The sequence below is a fragment of the Aethalodelphis obliquidens genome, unplaced genomic scaffold, assembly GCF_003676395.1.
Source record: "Aethalodelphis obliquidens isolate GAN/ISIS:26980383/991018 unplaced genomic scaffold, ASM367639v1 scaffold63, whole genome shotgun sequence".
NCBI classification, from domain to species: domain Eukaryota; kingdom Metazoa; phylum Chordata; class Mammalia; order Artiodactyla; family Delphinidae; genus Aethalodelphis; species Aethalodelphis obliquidens.
Window position 1 is genome coordinate 10,043,769 of NW_020838007.1, and position 18,734 is coordinate 10,062,502.

General features: G+C 41.1%; 1 protein-coding gene across 1 annotated transcript in view; it reads left to right on the forward strand.

Annotated features, from left to right (window-relative positions):
- MYOM1 (myomesin 1) overlaps positions 1-18,734 on the forward strand; it is a 142,860-nt gene that overhangs the window by 83,670 nt on the left and 40,456 nt on the right. Inside the window, exons 18-20 of the mRNA XM_027088567.1 lie at positions 1,400-1,596; positions 11,650-11,776; positions 15,209-15,393. Of these exons, the coding sequence (XP_026944368.1) occupies positions 1,400-1,596; positions 11,650-11,776; positions 15,209-15,393 (509 nt within the window). The remainder of the gene's footprint in view (positions 1-1,399; positions 1,597-11,649; positions 11,777-15,208; positions 15,394-18,734) is intronic.

Consider the following 18,734-nt stretch of genomic DNA (forward strand, 5'->3'; position numbering starts at 1 on the left):
TAACTTCTGTAACCTTCTCTACTTTTTTTTTTTTTTTCTGCGCCACCAGGGAAGCCCTTCTCTACTTTTTTGACACCTTTATTTGCCTCTTCAACTCAAGATGAGATAGGGTATTCATTTGAGAGTTTATATTCAACATTGTTCTGAAACAGAGAGAGAGAGTAAGAAAGCTTTTCTTTAAAATGTAAAGAATGAAGGAGGTTGGTGTTGGGGTAAAGAGAGAAAAAACGTATTTTATTTTTTAAAATCTTTATTGTTCTGAGAATCTTTTTGAATAAGAATGAGATAGTTCCTTTATCTCTGATAATCCAAATAAATATTCAGAAAATTCTTTTTAATGTTATTGCACATCTAGTGGATTTCTTTCCACCACCCCACCCTCTCTTTCTTTATCAAAAAAACATAATTTCAGTAGTTGAGTGAAAGTTTCATCAACAAATCCACATAAATGAAGAAAGACTTTTAAAACAACATCCAAATATTTTTCTGATTAAGCACTAATAAACACAGTGGCAGCTGTGTAGTATTTTGTGCCGTATGAATAATAATCCAGCATCAGGTTTAAAATAGTGCAGCAAAAAGTATTATACTAAGAGAAAAATCACATGGCTGATTGTTCCTGTCTTTTAAAAAAGATTTTTAACATGGCATTTAGCTGAGCTCCAGTATATGATTTTTTTCTGTGTGTAGACAGAACCTATATAGTTGTAAGGTCTCACAAGGGTACATGTACCTGAGTGGTGAAATGCTAACTGTTTGGAAATATATAGAAATTCTTAATAAGCAAATCAAGGCAGAAATTGATATACATATGTCATTTTCCTCAGGGAGCAAATGAAAACAAAACCACATAAAGAAACAAAAATGTCTTACTTTTTCATGCTATTGCTTTAGGAATGAAGAGGTAGCATGTACCTCTGTCCTAAAATTTAGAGTTGAGATATACAAAGTAGGATGAAAAATAATCAATAAAGATACATAAAGTATTGAAAAAGAGAAACAAAAATATATATCTTGGGAAAAATATTTCCTCTTATGGGGAACAGATCATTTTTCAGGATATTGTTAGTTATATTTTCAGGATATTGTTAGTTATATTTTCAGGATATTGTTAGAAATACTAACATTTTGCGGTTAGTATCTCAAAACTTATTCCTCCTTGGGAGTGGAGGGGGCAGGTTCCTTTTATCTTTGGAATAATAATTGTGGTGCAGTTTTTATTGTGTGTCAGTTTTTTTCCTCACATACCAAATCGATGCTAAGTTACTTACTGGTGTCACATTTTAGTTTTACACCACAGGACCTAGTGCCCTCATGCGTGTCACCAATGAGACAGTTTGATGCAGGTAGAATCATAGAAGCATTTCTGTCCACTCATGAGCTCTTCATATTGCAACAGCGGCACCATCTCCACCCTGTGATATCACTTGTCTTGAAAGTTTTCGTGACTCAATGGTTCTTGGATGGAAGCAACCAGATAAAACTGGAGGGGCTGAAATTACTGGCTATTATGTGAACTATCGAGAAGTAATTGATGGGGTACCAGGAAGATGGAGAGAAGCCAACATCAAAGCTGTCAGTGATGAGGCATATAAGGTAAGTGTGTGGCCTTCAGTAGTGCAGGGTGTCATATGTCTGTTGACACACCACATGCACACAATGCACACATATGCACATACATGCACGTGCCCAGCACCTTGTCAATGATTCCTGTCATTTCTCCAGTGTCCTTTGCCTGCAGTGACATGACTTTTGTGACAAATATACAAAGATGAATAGAAATATTTTGGCTAACTAGGCAGTATATTTTCTGATTTATACACATAAACATAATTTCTTCAAATATTTGGTATGGAATATATACTTTTTATGAAAACTTATGTTTTTTTACAAAAATTAACTCACAAAGTATCTGTAACAATATGCGACTAGTTTTAAGAGTCCCAGAATCCAAATGACTGGATTTTTAACTTTCAATGTCCAAATCACGAAGAATAAAGGGACATGGACCCGATGGCCAGACTCAGCTTGCCCTCTGCAAAGTGGCCCCTGTCATAGTGCTCTGATAGCCACAAAGGGGCACTTCACGTGTCCACCCACGAGTTTCCCTGCTACACGTGGGCCTTCACTGCTCGGCCCACCTCAGAGCACCTGAGGGGTCTGACTATTACCATAGCTACTGGCTCCCCTCTTTGCAGCATCGTCAGCTAGACCCAAGTCACCACCCCTCCCTCACAGAACCCCAAGCTGTGAGAGCAAGAGCAGGGTGAGGCCCGGGGAATGGTGCTTTCCCCAACTGAATGTCACATTCTTTTAACTTAACATCTAATATTTATGAAATATCACACGCATACTGAGAATACATAAAACAAAATTTTATTTTATTTATTTTTGCGGTACACGGGCCTCCCACTGTTGTGGCCTCTCCCGTTGCGGAGCACAGGCTCCGGACACGCAGGCCCAGCAGCCACGGCTCACAGGCCCAACCGCTCCGCGGCATGTGGGATCTGCCCCAACCTGCATCGGCAGGTGGACTCTCAACCACTGCGCCACCAGGGAAGCCCCAAAATTTTATTTTTAAGATTCTTCCATGTTGGTACAAGTAGCTCTGACTTTATTGCTGTGTATTCCATTACATGACCATCTCACAGTAGACCTTCCCATTCAATTATTGATTGACATGGGGCATTGTAAGCCATATCAAACAATTTAGCTATGAACATTTTTGTACATGCCTGCTGGCACATATGTGCACTAGTTTCTCTAGGTTATTACCCACAAGTGAAATTGACAGGCCAGAGAGTCTTGTTTATCTCCAACTTCACCTCATAATTCTCTGCTGTGTTTCTGAAGAGTATGAGAATTCCCAATGCTGCACATCCTTCCAGTACTTGGTGTGTTCACACTTTTCCTGTTTCGACAATCTGGGTGTCAAATGAGTCTGAACATCTTTTCCTGTGTTTATGGTCCATTTTGAAATCTTTCATAGCATGCCTAACAAGGTTTTTGCCCATTTTTCTAATGGGTTTTCTTATTGCCTTGTGAAGTTCTTTAAATATTTTGAGCATAAATCCTTGTTGGCTATGTAAGTTGCCTATATCGTCTCATTGGCTAGACTTTTCCTCTCCTTATGGTGAACTACACCTGTTTTCTTGTCAAATTTATTGTAGTCAGATTTACCAACATTTGCTTTGCATTAGCGATTTCTGTGCCTTTTTTTTTTTTAAGAAATGCCTTCTAGTTCAGGAATCCTGAAAGCCATGGCCCCAGCTGGGACCATGCTATATAGATTATATTCTAAAGGCTTTACAGTTTGCCACTTACGTTTAAGTTATTAATTCACCTATAAATGTTGTGTATGATGTGAAATAAGGGTCAAATTATTTTTCCCTTTATGGATACCCAGCTTCATGATAAAATCAGGTGTAGACTGGATCATGGATACAGATTTGTCTTGGCTTAAATCATACAGTAGGTAAAGTTTGTTAACTCAGCTGGTTCCATCAGTTCCTCCATTTATTAAGCATTTTTAATGTTCAAAGGATTATTTATCGTTCATGGATTTTTTTTTGAATTTTGTTTTATTTATTTTTTCATACAGCAGGTTCTTATTAGTTGACCATTTTATACATATTAGTGTATACATGTCAATCCCAGTCTCCCAGTTCATCCCACCCCCACCCCCACTGCTTCCTCCCTTGGTGTCCATACGTTTGTTCTCTACATCTGTGTCTCAATTTCTGCCCTGCAAACCGCTTCATCTTTACCATTTTTCTAGGTTCCACATATATGCGTTAATATGCGATATTTGTTTTTCTCTTTCTGACTTACTTCACTCTGTATGACAGTCTCTAGATTCAGCCACGTCTCTACAAATGACCCAACGTCATTCCTTTTTATGGCTGAGCAATAGTCCATTGTGTATATGTACCACATCTTCCTTATCCATTCGTCTGTTGATGGGCATTTAGGTTGCTTCCATGATCTGGCTATTGTAAATAGTGCTGCAGTGAACATTGGGGTGCATGTGTCTTTTTGAATTACGGTTTTCTCTGGGTATATGCCCAGTAGTGGGATTGCTGGGTCATGTGGTAATTCTATTTTTCGTTTTTTAAGGAACCTCCATACTGTTCTCCATAGTGGCTATATCAATTTACATTCCCACCAACAGCGCAAGAGCGTTCCCTTTTCTCCACACCTTCTCCAGCATTTGTTGTGTGTAGATTTTCTGATGATGCCCATTCTAACTGGTGTGAGGTGATACCTCATTGTAGTTTTGATTTGCATTTCTCTAATAATTAGTGATGTTGAGCATCCTTTCATGTGCTTCTTGGCCATCTGTATGTCTTCTTTGGAGAAATGTCTATTTAGGTCTTCTGCCCACTTTTGGATTGGGTTGTTTGTTTTTTTAATATTGAGCTGCATGAGCTGTTTATAGATTTTGGAGATTAACCATTTGTCCGTTGATTCGTTTGCAAATATTTTCTCCCATTCTGAGGGTTGTCTTTTCGTCTTGTTTGTAGTTTCCTTTGCTTTGCAAAAGCTTTTAAGTTTCATTAGGTCCCACTTGTTTATTTTTGTTTTTATTTCCATTACTCTAGGAGATGGATCAAAAAAGATCTTACTGTGATTTATGTCAAAAAGTGTTCTTCCTGTGTTTTCCTCTAAGAGTTTTATAGTGTCTGGTCTTACATTTAGGTCTTTAATCCATTTTGAGTTTATTTTTGTATATGGTGTTAGGGAGTGTTCTAATTTCATTCTTTTACATGTAGCTGTCCAGTTTTCCCAGCACCACTTATTGAAGAGACTGTCTCTTCTCCACTGTATATCCTTACCTCCTTTGTCATAGATTAGATGACCATAGGTGCATGGGTTTATCTCCAGGCTTTTTATCCTGTTCCATTGATCTATGTTTCTGTTTTTGTGCCAGTACCATATTTTCTTGATTACTGTAGCTTTGTAGTATAGTCTGAAGTCAGGGAGTCTGATTCCTCCAGCTCTGTTTTTTTCCCTCAAGACTGCTTTGGCTATTCGGGGTCTTTTGTGTTTCCATACAAATTTTAAGATTTTTTGTTCTAGTTCCGTAAAAAATGCCATTGGTGATTTGATAGGGATTGCATTGAATCTGTAGATTGCTTTGGGTAGTATAGTCATTTTCACACTATTGATTCTTCCAATCCAAGAATATGGTGTATCTCTCCATCTGTTGGTATCATCTTTAATTTCTTTCAACAGTGTCATATAGTTTTCTGCATACAGGTCTTTTGTCTCCCTAGGTAGGTTTATTCCTAGGGATTTTATTCTTTTTGTTGCAGTGGTAAATGGGAGTGTATCCTTAATTTCTCTTTCAGATTTTTCATCATTAGGGTATAGGAATGCAAGACATTCCTGTGCATTAATTTTGTATCCTGCTACTTTACCAAATTCATTGATTAGCTCTAGTAGTTTTCTGGTGGCATCTTTAGGATTCTCTATGTATAGTATCATGTCATCTGCAAACAGTGACTGTTTTATTTCTTTTCCAATCTGTATTCCTTTTATTTCTTTTTCTTCTCTGATTGCCGTGGCTAGGACTTCCAAAACTGTATTGAATAATAGTGGCGAGAGTGGACATCCTTGTCTTGTTCCTGATCTTAGAGGAAATGTTTTCAGTTTTGCACCACTGAGAATGATGTTTGCTGTGGGTTTGTCATATATGGCCTTTATTATGTTGAGGTAGGTTCCCTCTATGCCCACTTTCTGGAGAGTTTTTATCATAAATGGATGTTGAATTTTGTCAAAACGTTTTTCTGCATTTATTGAGATGATCATATGGTTTTTATTCTTCAGTTTGTTAATATGGTGTATCACATTGATTGATTTGCATATGTTGAAGAATCCTTGCATCCCTGGGATAAATCCCACTTGATCATGGTGTATGATCCTTTTAATGTGTTGTTGGATTCTGTTTGCAAGTATTTTGTTGAGGGTTCTTGCATCTATATTCATCAGTGAATTTTCTGTAATTTTCTTTTTTTGTAGTATCTTTATCTGGTTTTGGTATCAGGGTGATGGTGGCCTCATAGAATGAGTTTGGGAGTGTTCCCGCCTCTGCAATTTTTTGGAAGAGTTTGAGAAGGATGGGTGTTAGCTCTTCTCTAAATGTTTGATAGAATTCACCTGTGAAGCCATCTGGTCCTGGACTTTTGTTTGTTGGAAAATCTTTTTTTTTTTTTTTTTGCGGTTCGCGGGCCTCTCACTGTTGTGACCTCTCCCGTTGTGGAGCACAGACTCCGGACACGCAGACCCAGCAGCCATGGCTCACAGGCCTATCCGCTGTGTGGCATGTGGGATCTTCCCGGACCGGGGTACGAACCCGTGTCCCCTGAATCGACAGGCGGACTCTCAACCACTGCACCACCAGCGAAGCCCTGTTGGAAGATTTTTAATCACAGTTTCAATTTCATTACTTGTGATTGGTCTGTTCATATTTTCTGTTTCTTCCTGGTTCAGTCTTGGAATGTTATACCTTTCTAAGAATTTGTCCATTTCTTCCAGGTTGTCTATTTTATTGGCATAGAGTTGTTTGTAGTAGTCTCTTAGGATGCTTTGTATTTCTGTGGTGTCTGTTGTAACTTCTCCTTTTTCATTTCTAATTTTATTGGTTTGAGTCCTCTCCCTCTTTTTCTTGATGCATCTGGCTAGTGGTTTATCAATTTTGTTTATCTTCTCAAAGAACCAGCTTTTAGTTTTATTGATCTTTGCTCTTGTTTTCTTTGTTTCTATTTCATTTATTTCTGCTCTGATCTTTATGATTTCTTTCCTTCTCCTAACTTTTGGTTTTGTTTGTTCTTCTTTCTCTAGTTCCTTTAGGTGTAAGGTTAGATTGTTTATTTGAGATTTTTCTTGTCTCTTGAGGTAGGCTTGTATAGCTATAAACTTCCCTCTTAGAACTGCTTTTGCTGAATCTCATAGGTTTTGGATCGTTGTGTTTTCATTATCATTTGTCTCTAGGTATTTTTTGATTTCCTCTTTGATTTCTTCAGTGATCTCTTGGTTATTTAGTTAAATACTGTTTAGCCTCCATGTGTCCGTGTTTTTTTTCCCTGTAATTGAATTCTAATCTCATAGCGCTGTGGTCAAAAAAGATGCTTGATATGATTTCAGTTTTCTTAAATTTACTGAGGCTTGATTTGTGACCCAAATGTGATCCATCCTGGAGAATGTTCTGTGCACACTTGAGAAGAAAGTATAATCTGCTGTTTTTGGATGGAATGTCCTATAAATGTCAATTAAATCTATCTGGTCTATTGTGTCATTTAAAGCTCGTGTTTCCTTATTAATTTTCATTTTGGATGATCTGTCCATTGGTGTAAGTGAGGTGTTAAAGTCCCCCACTATTATTGTATTAGTGTCAATTTCCTCTTTTTTTTTTTTTTTTTTTTTTGCGGTACGCAGGCCTCTCACTGATGCGGCCTCTCCCATTGCAGAGCACAGGCTCCGGACGCGCAGGCTCAGAGGCCACGGCTCATGGGCCCAGCCGCTCTGCAGCATGTGGGATCTTCCTGGACCGGGGCACGAACCTGCGTCCCTGCATTGGCAGGCAGATTCTTAACCACTGCGCCACCAGGGAAGCCCAGTTTCCTCTTTTGTAGCTGTTAGCAGTTGTCTTATGTATTGAGGTGCTCCTATGTTGGGTGCATATATATTTATAATTGTTATATCTTCTTCTTGAATTGATTCCTTGATCATTATGTAGTGTCCTTCCTTGTCTCTTGTAACATTCTTTATTTTAAAGTCTATTTTATCTGATATGAGCATTGCTACTCCAGCTTTCTTTTGATTTCCATTTTCATGGAATATCTTTTTCCATTCCCTCACTTTTAGTCTGAATGTGTCCCTAGGTCTGAAGTGGGTCTCTTGTAGACAGCATATGTATGGGTCTTGTTTTTGTTTCCATTCAGCAAGCCTGTGTCTTTTGGTTGGAGCATTTAATCCATTCACGTTTAAGGTAATTATCGATATGTATGTTCCTATTACAATTTTATTAATTGTTTTGGGTTTGTTTTTGCAGTTCCTTTTCTTCTCTTGTGTTTCTCACTTAGAGAAGTTCCTTTAGCATTTGTTGTAGAGCTGGTTTGGTGGTGCTGAATTCTCTTAGCTTTTGCTTGTCTGTAAAGCTTTTGATTTCTCCATCGAATCTGAATGAGATCCTTGCCGGGTAGAGTAATCTTGGTTGTAGGTTCGTCTCTTTCATCACTTTAAGTATATCATGTTACTCCTTTCTGACTTGTAGAGTTTCTGCTGAGAAATCAGCTGTTAACCTTATGGGAGTTCCCTTGTATGTTATTTGTTGTTTTTCCCTTGCTGCTTTCAATAATTTTTCTTTGTCTTTAATTTTTGCCAGTTTGATTACTATGTGTCTCGGCGTGGTTCTCCTTGGGTTTATCCTCTATGGGACTGTCTGCACTTCCTGGACTTGGTTGACTATTTCCTTTCCCATGTTATGGAAATTTTTGACTATAATCTCTTCAAATATTTTCTCGGGTCCTTTCTCTCTCTCTTCTCCTTCTGGGACCCCTATAATGCAAATGTTGTTTTGTTTAATGTTGTCCCAGAGGTCTCTTAGGCTGTCTTCATTTCTTTTCATTCTTTTTTCTTTATTCTGTTCCACAGCAGTGAATTCCACCATTCTGTCTTCCAGGTCACTTATCCGTTCTTCTGCCTCAGTTATTCTGCTATTGATTCCTTCTAGTGTACTTTTCATTTCAGTTATTGTGTTGTTCATCTCTGTTTGTTTGTTCTTTAATTCTTCTAGGTCTTAAACATTGCTTGCATCTTCTTGAACTTTGCCTCCATTCTTTTTACAAGGTCCTGGATCATCTTCACTATCATTATTCTGAATTCTTTTTCTGGAAGGTTGCCTATCTCCATTTCATTTAGTTGTTTTTCTGTGGTTTTATCTTGTTCCTTCATCTGGTGCATAGACCTCTGCCTTTTTCATCTTGTTTATCTTTCTGTGAATGTGGTTTTTGTTCCACAGGCTGCAGGATTGTAGTTCTTCTTGCTTCTGCTGTCTGCCCTCTGGTGGATGAGGCTATCTAAGAGGCTTGTGCAAGTTTCCTGATGGCCAGGACTGGTGGTGGGTAGAGCTGGCTGTTGCTTTGGTGGGCAGAGCTCAGTAAAACTTTAATCCACTTCTCTGCTGTTGGATGGGGCTGGGTTCCCTCCCTGTTGGTTGTTTGGCCTGAGGCTCCCAACACTGGAGCCTACCCAGGCTCTTTGGTGGGGCCAATGGCAGACTCTGGGAGGGCTTACACCAAGGAGTACATCCCAGAACTTCTGCTGCCAGTGTCCTTGTCCTCACGGTGACACATAGCCACACTCCGCCTATGCAGGAGACCCTCCAACTCTAGCAGGTAGGTCTGGTTCAGTCTCCTATGGGCTCACTGCTCCTTCCCCTGGGTCCCGATGCGCACACTACTTTGTGTTTGCCCTCCAAGAGTGGAGTCTCTGTTTCCGCAAGTCCTGTTGACGTCCTGCAATCAAATCCCACGTGCCTTCAAAGTCTGATTCTCTAGGAATTCCTCCTCCCGTTGCCGGACCCCCAGATTGGGAAGCCTGACGTGGGGCTCAGAACCTTCACTCCAGTGGGTGGACTTCTGTGGTATAAGTGTTCTCCAGTTTGTGAGTCACCCACCCAGCAGTTATGGGATTTGATTTTATTGTGATTGTGCCCCTCCTACCGTCTCACTGTGGCTTCTCCTTTGTCTTTGGATATGGGGTATCTTTTCAGTGAGTTCCAGTGTCTTCCTGTCAATGATTGTTCAGCAGTTAGTTGTCATTCTGGTGTTCTTGCAAGAGGGAGTGAGAGCACGTCCTTCTACTCATTGTCTCCTCTTTTAAAGCCTAGTTCATGGATTATTTTCACATTAATACATTCCATCATTTCTATTTTGCAAATGTTTTCACATTTATTATTTTACTACATATATTTACCCCCACAACAACCCAGTTCATACTGAGGGATATAGAAAATATGAGATCACTCAGTAAAGAGCAGAAATATTACAAGAATTTGAGTATTTTGATTCCAAGATTAGAATTCATTTAATTTTCATCTGTACATGCATTCGTTTTCTGTTGCTGTGTAACAAACTACCACAAACTGTCCCTGTTTGTGGTATCACAGTTTCCTTGAGTCAGAAGTCTAGGCACGGCTTAGCTGGGTCTTCAGCTCAGGGTCTCACAAGGCTGCAACCAGGTTTCAGCTGGACTGCGTTCTCATCTGGAACTCGAGTTCCTCTTCTAAGCTCACTGTTGTTGGCAAAATTCAGTTCCTTGCAGCTGTAGGTCTGAGACCCTCAGCTCCTAGAGGCTGTCCTTCTCCAAATGTGAGTGGCTAAGCAGTTTGAAAAACAGTATTTGCTTCTTCAAGGCCATCATGACAGTGTTTCTCTTTAGGCAGGGCCCAAACCCCATTTTAAGAGTTTCTATCTGATTAAGTCAGTCCTTTGGAAAAACTCACTTTCCCTCCTGTGTGTTTCTCCTTTGCTCTTACACTACTTCACACTCACAACACTTCTCAGACACCAGCTGGGTGTCCTACAATTTAACTCAATTCTGACACTGTCTCCCTGAAGATAGACTCAGGTCTCACATGTAAAGGGTTCAGTCCCTCAAGAATAACCCTGCCCCCACTTCAGATGCCAGTTGAAAGTCCAGGATGTCACCTGTGCTTCTGACCAACAGACTACAAATCAATTTCCCACAACCTCCTCCTTGAGTTTGATTAATTCACTAGAGTGGCTCACAGAACTCAGAGAAACATTTTACTTACCAGATTATCAGTTTATTATAAAAGGTATAAATCAGGAACAGCCAGATAGAAGAGATTGATAGGTCAAGATATGGGGAATGGGCATGGAGCTTCCATCCTCTCTCCAGACCACCACTGCCCCAGCACCTCCATGTGTTCACCAACCTGGAAGCTGTCTGAACCCTGCTCTTTTGGGGTTTTATGGAGGCTTCATTACATGGACTCGCTTGATTAAATCATTGGCCATTGGTGATTGAACTCAATCTCCAGCCCATCTTCCCTCCCCGGAGGTCCAGAGGTCTGGGATGAGGCCAAAAGTTCCCACCCTCTAATCACATGATTTGTTCCCTTGGCAACCAGTCCCCATCCTTAGGTGCTTTCCAAAAGTCACCTCATTAACACAACAAAAGATACTTTATAACTCTCATCACTTAGGAAATTCCAAGTGTTTTAGGAGCTCTGTGCCAGGAATGGGGACAAAAACCAAATATATATGTCTTATTATAAATCACAACATCATAGTCAGGTGTGCCCAGGATAATCTATCTCCCTTTTGATTAACTCAAAATCAACTGATTAGGGATCTTAATTACATCTGAAATATCCCTCCTCCTTTGCCATATGATATAATACAATCACAGGACTCATATTCCAATACCCCTGCCATGTTCTGTTGGCTAGAAGCAAGTCTCAGGTTTCACCCCAATGCAAGGGGAGATTACAAAAGGGTGTGACTCATTGGGGGGTCACCCTAGAGTATGTCCAACACAGGAGGTAAATAAATAAAACGTTGAACCACTAGAAAAACAAACCTGAAATGTTCACTATCCATGATATTGTCCATGTTGCAGATTAGCAACTTGAAGGAGAACATGGTATATCAGTTCCAAGTGGCAGCCATGAACATCGCTGGCTTGGGAGCACCCTCGGCAGTAAGCGCAAGCTTCAAATGTGAAGAGTGGACCATTGCTGTTCCAGGTAAACCGGGAAGACCATGTCTCAGCACTGAGGCTCAGAGTTTCTTCCAATGGAACCTACAACCTGGAACTAAATTTAAGTGGTACATATATACAGCTTCTAAGGGAGACAAATTCTCTCAGCCCCTTGTGTTTACGTTAAATATTTCTACAGTACTATGAAACAATAGGTACCAATATAAAACTGAGTATAAATTTCTTATATTCCAAATAAATCCTAGAGTCCCCATAGCTCAGCCTCTGCATGGAGTAGGATGGACGGAAGCACACAGTTTGAATGCCACTTGATTATTTAAAAGGAATTCTAATCTTTGCTTGTCTTCTTCAAGGCCATTAAAGGGCATCCAATTCACATCCGCCAGCAAAATTTCTTAAAATGTCCTCTGGCACTCCCAAGTTGTGCATTCTCCCACTGCTCTGGAGCATTTCATTTATCAGCCTCCCTCCCCTGTCTCCTCAGCCCCAGCCTCTGTGGCCTCCTTCCTGTGGTCTCCTCCTCCCTTGCTCCCAGCTCTTCACTGTACATACAGGGGACCTAACATGCCTGCCTAGGGCTTCAGTTCTGGCCTCCTGCCTCTTATATCTCTCCACTTAGCCCTTGAGTCCTTTCTGTCTATGTCAGCTTTTTCTCAACTCTGCATCACAATAAAGATCCTGGAACCGGACTGGAAATGCTCTCCTTTGGAGGTTGTCATAGAGGGTGGTTGATGGGGCAGGGATGAAAGTGGGGAGAAGCCAGAAACAATTACCTATGCTTTTAACTCTTACACAGTTACAACAGTGAACAAATGTAAAGACTGAATACTAACAAATTTACTAAGTCATTAAGAGTCAGACTAGCAACATAGTCAGTGGATGGGGTTTTTTTTGTTTGCTTTTTGTTTTTTAATTTTTGACCTCACCACACGGCATGGGGGGCCTTAATTCCCCGACCAGGGATTGAACCTGCGCCCCCTGCATTGGAAGGCGGAGTCTTAACCACTGGACTGCCAGGCAAGTCCCTAGTGGATGGTTTTATTGTGCTTCCAATGGCACTAACTTCAAACACCCAAATACTTTAGTGCCACAGAATGACTAAATTCTCCCACTTGGGTTGGGTATTCAGCTTGTATAACAACTGCTACAGCACTGGCTCCAACCACGTTAGAACACCAGGCCACACTGGGCACACTGGGTGGATCCAGCCATGCCCCCAGTGCCACCCACTTCCTCTATTTGAAACCTTAGTGCATTTGGAGGACCATCTTTGTTGCCTTCACTTAGTGAGCGTCCATCTACATCACATCTCTATCAGGTGTGAATAAAAAGATTGCAAGAGAAACTCAAGAGAAGTTCAAGAGTTCACTCTCTTTCAGTTAATACAAGAGGCAAACACAGTGGCTTTCCTTTCGCCTTCTTGAAGCTGGCGATATTTCTTAAGTTCTTTCTGCCACCTACGCAAAAGTGGGTCTGTTTTTAAATTACTGCAGTTCCTGAATAAAGTTAAAATGTGAATGACGACAGACCAAGAAATTCTGAGCAGACCTGTGGAAAATGGTTTGATAGACAGAGATATAGTTAGCAAAAGAGGTTGCAGGGTGAGTGCTCCCAACTCAGAGGAAAAGTGAACGGGGCAGTCATCCATGCCCACGGCCTCTCTTTTCCCAGATTCACCCTTGACTCACTGAGAAGTGTTGGGAAAGCCATGAGTCAAGAAAGCTTTATGATAGGTGAGAGCATTTAGGACATTTTGTCGGATGAAGAAACAGACTCAGGTTAAATGATACCCAGGAGGCCACACAGGGAATAAGTGGCAGTTAGGGTTGGAAACTAGGTCTGCTCATTCCAAGACACGAGGGGGTAGGAAGCAGCAGCACAGTGGTCCTTCTCTGGAAGAAAGGGCTGGTGCTACCTGTTGGGATGCCTCTCTGGCTCCTAAGGATGACACAGGACAATGGTCATAAAAGCCCTTTGCAAAACAGAGCACTCCACACCAGGGTAAGGTACTGGTGTTATTTAAACCTATTTCCACAGAAGGCATCATCAGGAGACAAGGATGACTCATTGCCAGTGACCATTAAGCTGAGGAAAAGGGCCCAAAAAACACAGTGATCAATTGCAAAATGCCAAAGCATAGCATGATGGAGTCTGCGATTGTAGTTGGCTCTCAGGCCACTGTGAGTCAGTTCAGGTGCTTTTGATTGGTTGGTTAGAAACCAGTTGTTATTAAAAAAAAAAAAAAAAGAGGAAAGAGAAAAGAAAATAAAGGGACTTCCCTAGTGGTGCAGTGGTTAAGAATCCACCTGCCAATGCAGGAGACACGGGTTCAAGCCCTGGTCCGGGAAGATGCCATATGCCGCAGAGCAAGTAAGCCTGTGTGCCACAACTACTGAACCTGCGCTCTAGAGCCTGCGAGCCACAACTACTGCAGCCCGCGTGCCTAGAGCCTGTGCTCCATAACAAAGAGAAGCCACCGCAATGAGAAGCCTGAACACCGCAACAAAGAGTAGCCCCCGCTCGCCGCAACTAGAGAAAGCCCACGCACAGCAACGAGGACCCAACGCAGCCAATAAATAAATTTAAATAAATAAATAAAGTGCAAATCTGACTATATCCTTTAAAAAAAAAAAGAAAGAAAATAACTATATCACCTTCATAGCAGCTGGTAGTCATGCAAAGATGCAGGCCATCAGTGAGTAGATGGGACTCGCCCAAGAGTTCAAAGAGCACACACAGGAAGTATTTGGCTTCCTTCCTGAACAGGTTGATCAAGTTCCTTGGTGTCTCTGAGCTTTCTGTTAATTGTTTTAGGGATGGGTGAGATAAAAGAATGTAAAATACCTGATAGGGTTTAGCATAGATTCAGGGCCCATGGGATTGATTGTATTTGTTTTGGTGAAAGTTCTTTGTAACCACAATTGTAGTTTGTTTTTACCCCTATATGGGATATATGCTTTACGAGAAAGATATCCCTCCAGTGAGGGAGGGATATATATTTTGCAATATATATATTTTTCTATATTCATAAGCCATCAAAGAGAGTTGCTTTCTTCATCATAATTGAGATTGCGGGGTATTTTCAGATTGTCATCCAAAAATAATCTGAAACTGAATCTGCAACCAAATTAAACTGTTATGATAAAAGGTGAGGAACACAGGCCTGAGGACAGCCTGAGGGCAAGGCTTCATCCAGCTGCTGGAGGGCACCTTGAACTGGCCTTAACCACTTGCTGCCCGTAAAGGGTCTTAATAGGCTGATACAGAGCTGTTGAGGAAACTTGATATGAAATGAGCACGGAATACCTGTTTCCATGGGAGTAGTAGATTTTACAAAAGAAGAACACCAGCATTAGCTTCAGCTTTAAGACCTTAAATGTGGTTCTAGGTTTACACACATTGGCGTTTTCTTATCTCCATTATGATTGTTACGCATCAGTCTCTCTTTCCCTCTCAGGACCACCGCACAGTCTCAAGTACAGTGAAGTCAGAAAAACCTCCCTGGTTCTGCAGTGGAAGCCTCCAATGCACTCAGGACGGACTCCGGTCACTGGCTACTTTGTGGACATGAAGGAGGCCAGTGCCAAAGAGGACCAGTGGCGAGGACTCAATGAGGCGGCTCTGAAAAACACATACCTGAAGGTGAGAGGATGCTCACAGTTTGAGAAAATCTTTTGTTTTTTAAAGAAAAACGGTTCTTCTAACGAAGTTAACTTTAAAGTCAGTGAGATAAAGCAGAGCATCTCAGCATTGGTCTGTGTCATGTGTTGGGATCCTGGTAGGATTCCATTTGGCAGTCGGTGAGGTTTGGGGGATGTTTCTGATACTTAAAACAATTTGCTTGTAATTTGACCCAAATCCCTTTGCCTGGCTTTAGGAAAGATCCCTCCTCCCTCTTCTGTCCCTCCTCGCCTCCACTTACCCACCTCACATTTTTGTTACTCACAGTCTTAAGATGTTACCATCTCCAAAAGGTGACTTTCTCATTCCTACCTCGAACTTTTTGCCGGTGGTTTTTGATTTGAGGGTGTTATTTTCATAGAGTTCATGCCTGTACGCCTTTCACTGCTGATCCTTTTGAGTCGTGGTCGGCCTTACCTCCCCTGCCCCCTCACCCCTGTGCTCACGTGAGCTCTCAGGGACCAGAGGAATGAGTTGCCTCAACTCTTGACCTTGTTCTCACCCTTCTCCATGTCACTGCCTTCCAGGTTCCTCTAGAGTGTTCCAACTGAACCAGTTTCTAACTCTATCTGCCAGAGACTGTTCTGCTCTAGCCACTGACTCTCTCACTAGTACCAAATAGAAATCTCAAAAGAATGTTTCCCCCTATTATCAGCAGTGGCATCTGGAGACCCTGAATCTACAACAAGGCCTCAGAAACTGTGGGGAATATGACTCCAGTTCTTGTTACGTACAATGAAGTGTGACTGTATGACCACAGTCAAACAGGAAGCTTCACAGTGCATTCAGTGTGCAGTCTTATCTGTTGGCAGAATATGCCACCACCCAGGGCGTGGGCCTTGGAGGATTTTCAGAGCATACCTGGTTTAAGAGATTTCTCTTGTCAACCTGCCACTAAAGTCCATACCATTTGTCAGCCACTCTCTGGGGTTAGGGCAGCCACTCTCTGGGGTCCCTATAAAAAGATGTAAATGTACCCTCCAGGAGAGATGACCCTTAAACCATTATATCCAACATGCCATTAACTCAGCTTCCCATGTGCCAGTAAGCTCTCCAGCCCCTTACAATACCATGAGGAGATAAGGAAGGTCACATTTCGTGGGGAAGAGAAAAGGTCAAGGAAGGTCTGGAGCCTAGGGTGCTGTTTGGCTGTCCAGAGAAGTCAGGAGGCCTCTAGATACAAAGATATCCCCAAAGGCCAATGTAAAACAAAGGTCGGACACATCCTAGATGATGGTGGTGTGTGCTTATGGCCAGCATGACTTCCAAATCCTCCATCTGCCATAGCACAGGATCCCAGGAGCCCGACTCACGGGAAACCACGTGAGAGTGAGAAGCCAAGCAAAGGGGACCAAGAGCCCAGGAAAAATGAGTAGGAAGAGAAAATAATGGAGTTTAAACACATCAAAGAATGGTTAATGTCACTCAGTTTTTTAAAAAAGAAGAAGAAGAAAGGCAAATTTAGGGGAAAGAGAGAGACTGAGGTTGAGTGCCCCTCACAAACCAGGAGACGAACTTTCTGTAAGGAAATGACCTTAGAGTTTGGCCACAATTTTTAAAGCAAAAATAGAATTACTGATTTTTCTGATTATAAAACAGATGCATGCTTATGATGACAAATTCAAGCAGTAAAGGCATAAAGAAGAAAAGTAGAGATGTCCTATAGTTCCCATACCCATTTTGATGTGGAGTCACTTTTCCAGATGTTTCATATTCAGAAAAGTTTCAGCCCTGAAATGGAGGAAAAATGTGCATGTTAAAAAGTTTAATCTGTCAAATTTAAGTGAGGAAAGGACATATAGCTCCAGGAACAGGAGATTCTAGCACCATGGCACTGGAACATAATGGCCTAACCGGTTTCTGCCAGAAGCACCCCCATTCACATTAGCACTGAGTGTCTAGGGGTTCCTAGAAAGTGAAAGATGCATTACTATCCACTAAAAGGTTTAACCAACAGAGCTCATGCTTCCTTCTTGATTGGTAATTACAATCTGCTGAGACAATGTGGTGAGAGGGACTGAATAATTGGAAGGGGTGGGGGATATAGATTATGCATCTCTAGTGCTTTAAGCCAGCAGTCATTGCCCCTGCGGTGATGGAAGAGTGGAGGGGTGTGCCTGTCACCTCAGTGACTAGACACTAGGAAGTGGATTCACTTCTTGTGCCGTGTTGGCAGAAATCTGACTCACGGCCACATAGTACCTAAGTGGCAGGTGCAGATGTGGCAGGTACCTGGCAACTGGTCTATTTTTATCACGACAAGGAAATGTTTCTGTTCCTTTCTGTAGATCCACAGTTGCCTGGCTTTATTTCTAAGTATAGAATTTAAATACATCAAACTCTTATGCGTTTAGCCCGTGCCTAAATTCATTTACGGATTAAAATTCATTTCAAAAATCCATTAGCTCCAGTGAAAGCTATCACTATATAAGTAGTGACATTCTGTTACCATAAACACAATACAATTAAATAATTAGATTAAAAACCCAACAATTTAATACATAGCTCATCTAAATACATGGTCACAAACACTTCGCTTAGTTGAATAAGTATATTCTAGCTTTGTTTGATTTAAACCCCATTTTGGCTGTTAATCTCCATCACAACACTATGGGAAAAAATTGTGCCCTTTGTGTGTAATAAACTCCTTCTTAAAATACATATAGCTTTAAAAAAAAAGATACATACAGCTTTTAAAAGTCACATGTTCTAAAAAGGAAAAGATAATTTTTGTAAAATATTGACAGTATTTGTAATACTAATGAGACTGTGCTGAACCCAAAGAAAGTCACAAAAAATTATGAAGTGGGACTGCTGTATAAAAACATATTGTATCTGTGTTTTCCTTCTCTTGTGCTCTTGTAACTCTAGCTTGGTGGCACACATATGATATAGGTCCTCAGCAAACATCTTCTTGATGATTGAAAATGTGAGGATTTGGAATTTGAATATATTTGACTATTCACAAATTACTAAAATTCACAATCATGTTAATTGCTTGTCTGTTTATTTATTAAGATTTTATCGTTTTAAAAAATTTATTTATTTACGTATTTATTTTTGGTTGCATTGGGTCTTCATTGGTGCACGTGGGCTTTCTCTAGTTGCAGTGAGCGGGGGCTACTCTTCATTGCAGTGTGCAGGCTTCTCATTGTGGTGGCTTCTCTTGTTGCAGAGCACGGGCTCTAGGCGCATGGGCTTCAGTAGTTGTGGCATGCAGGCTCAGTAGTTGTGGCTTGTGGGCTCCAGAGTGCAGGCTCAGTAGTTGTGGAGCATGGGCTCAGTTGCCCCATGGCATGTGG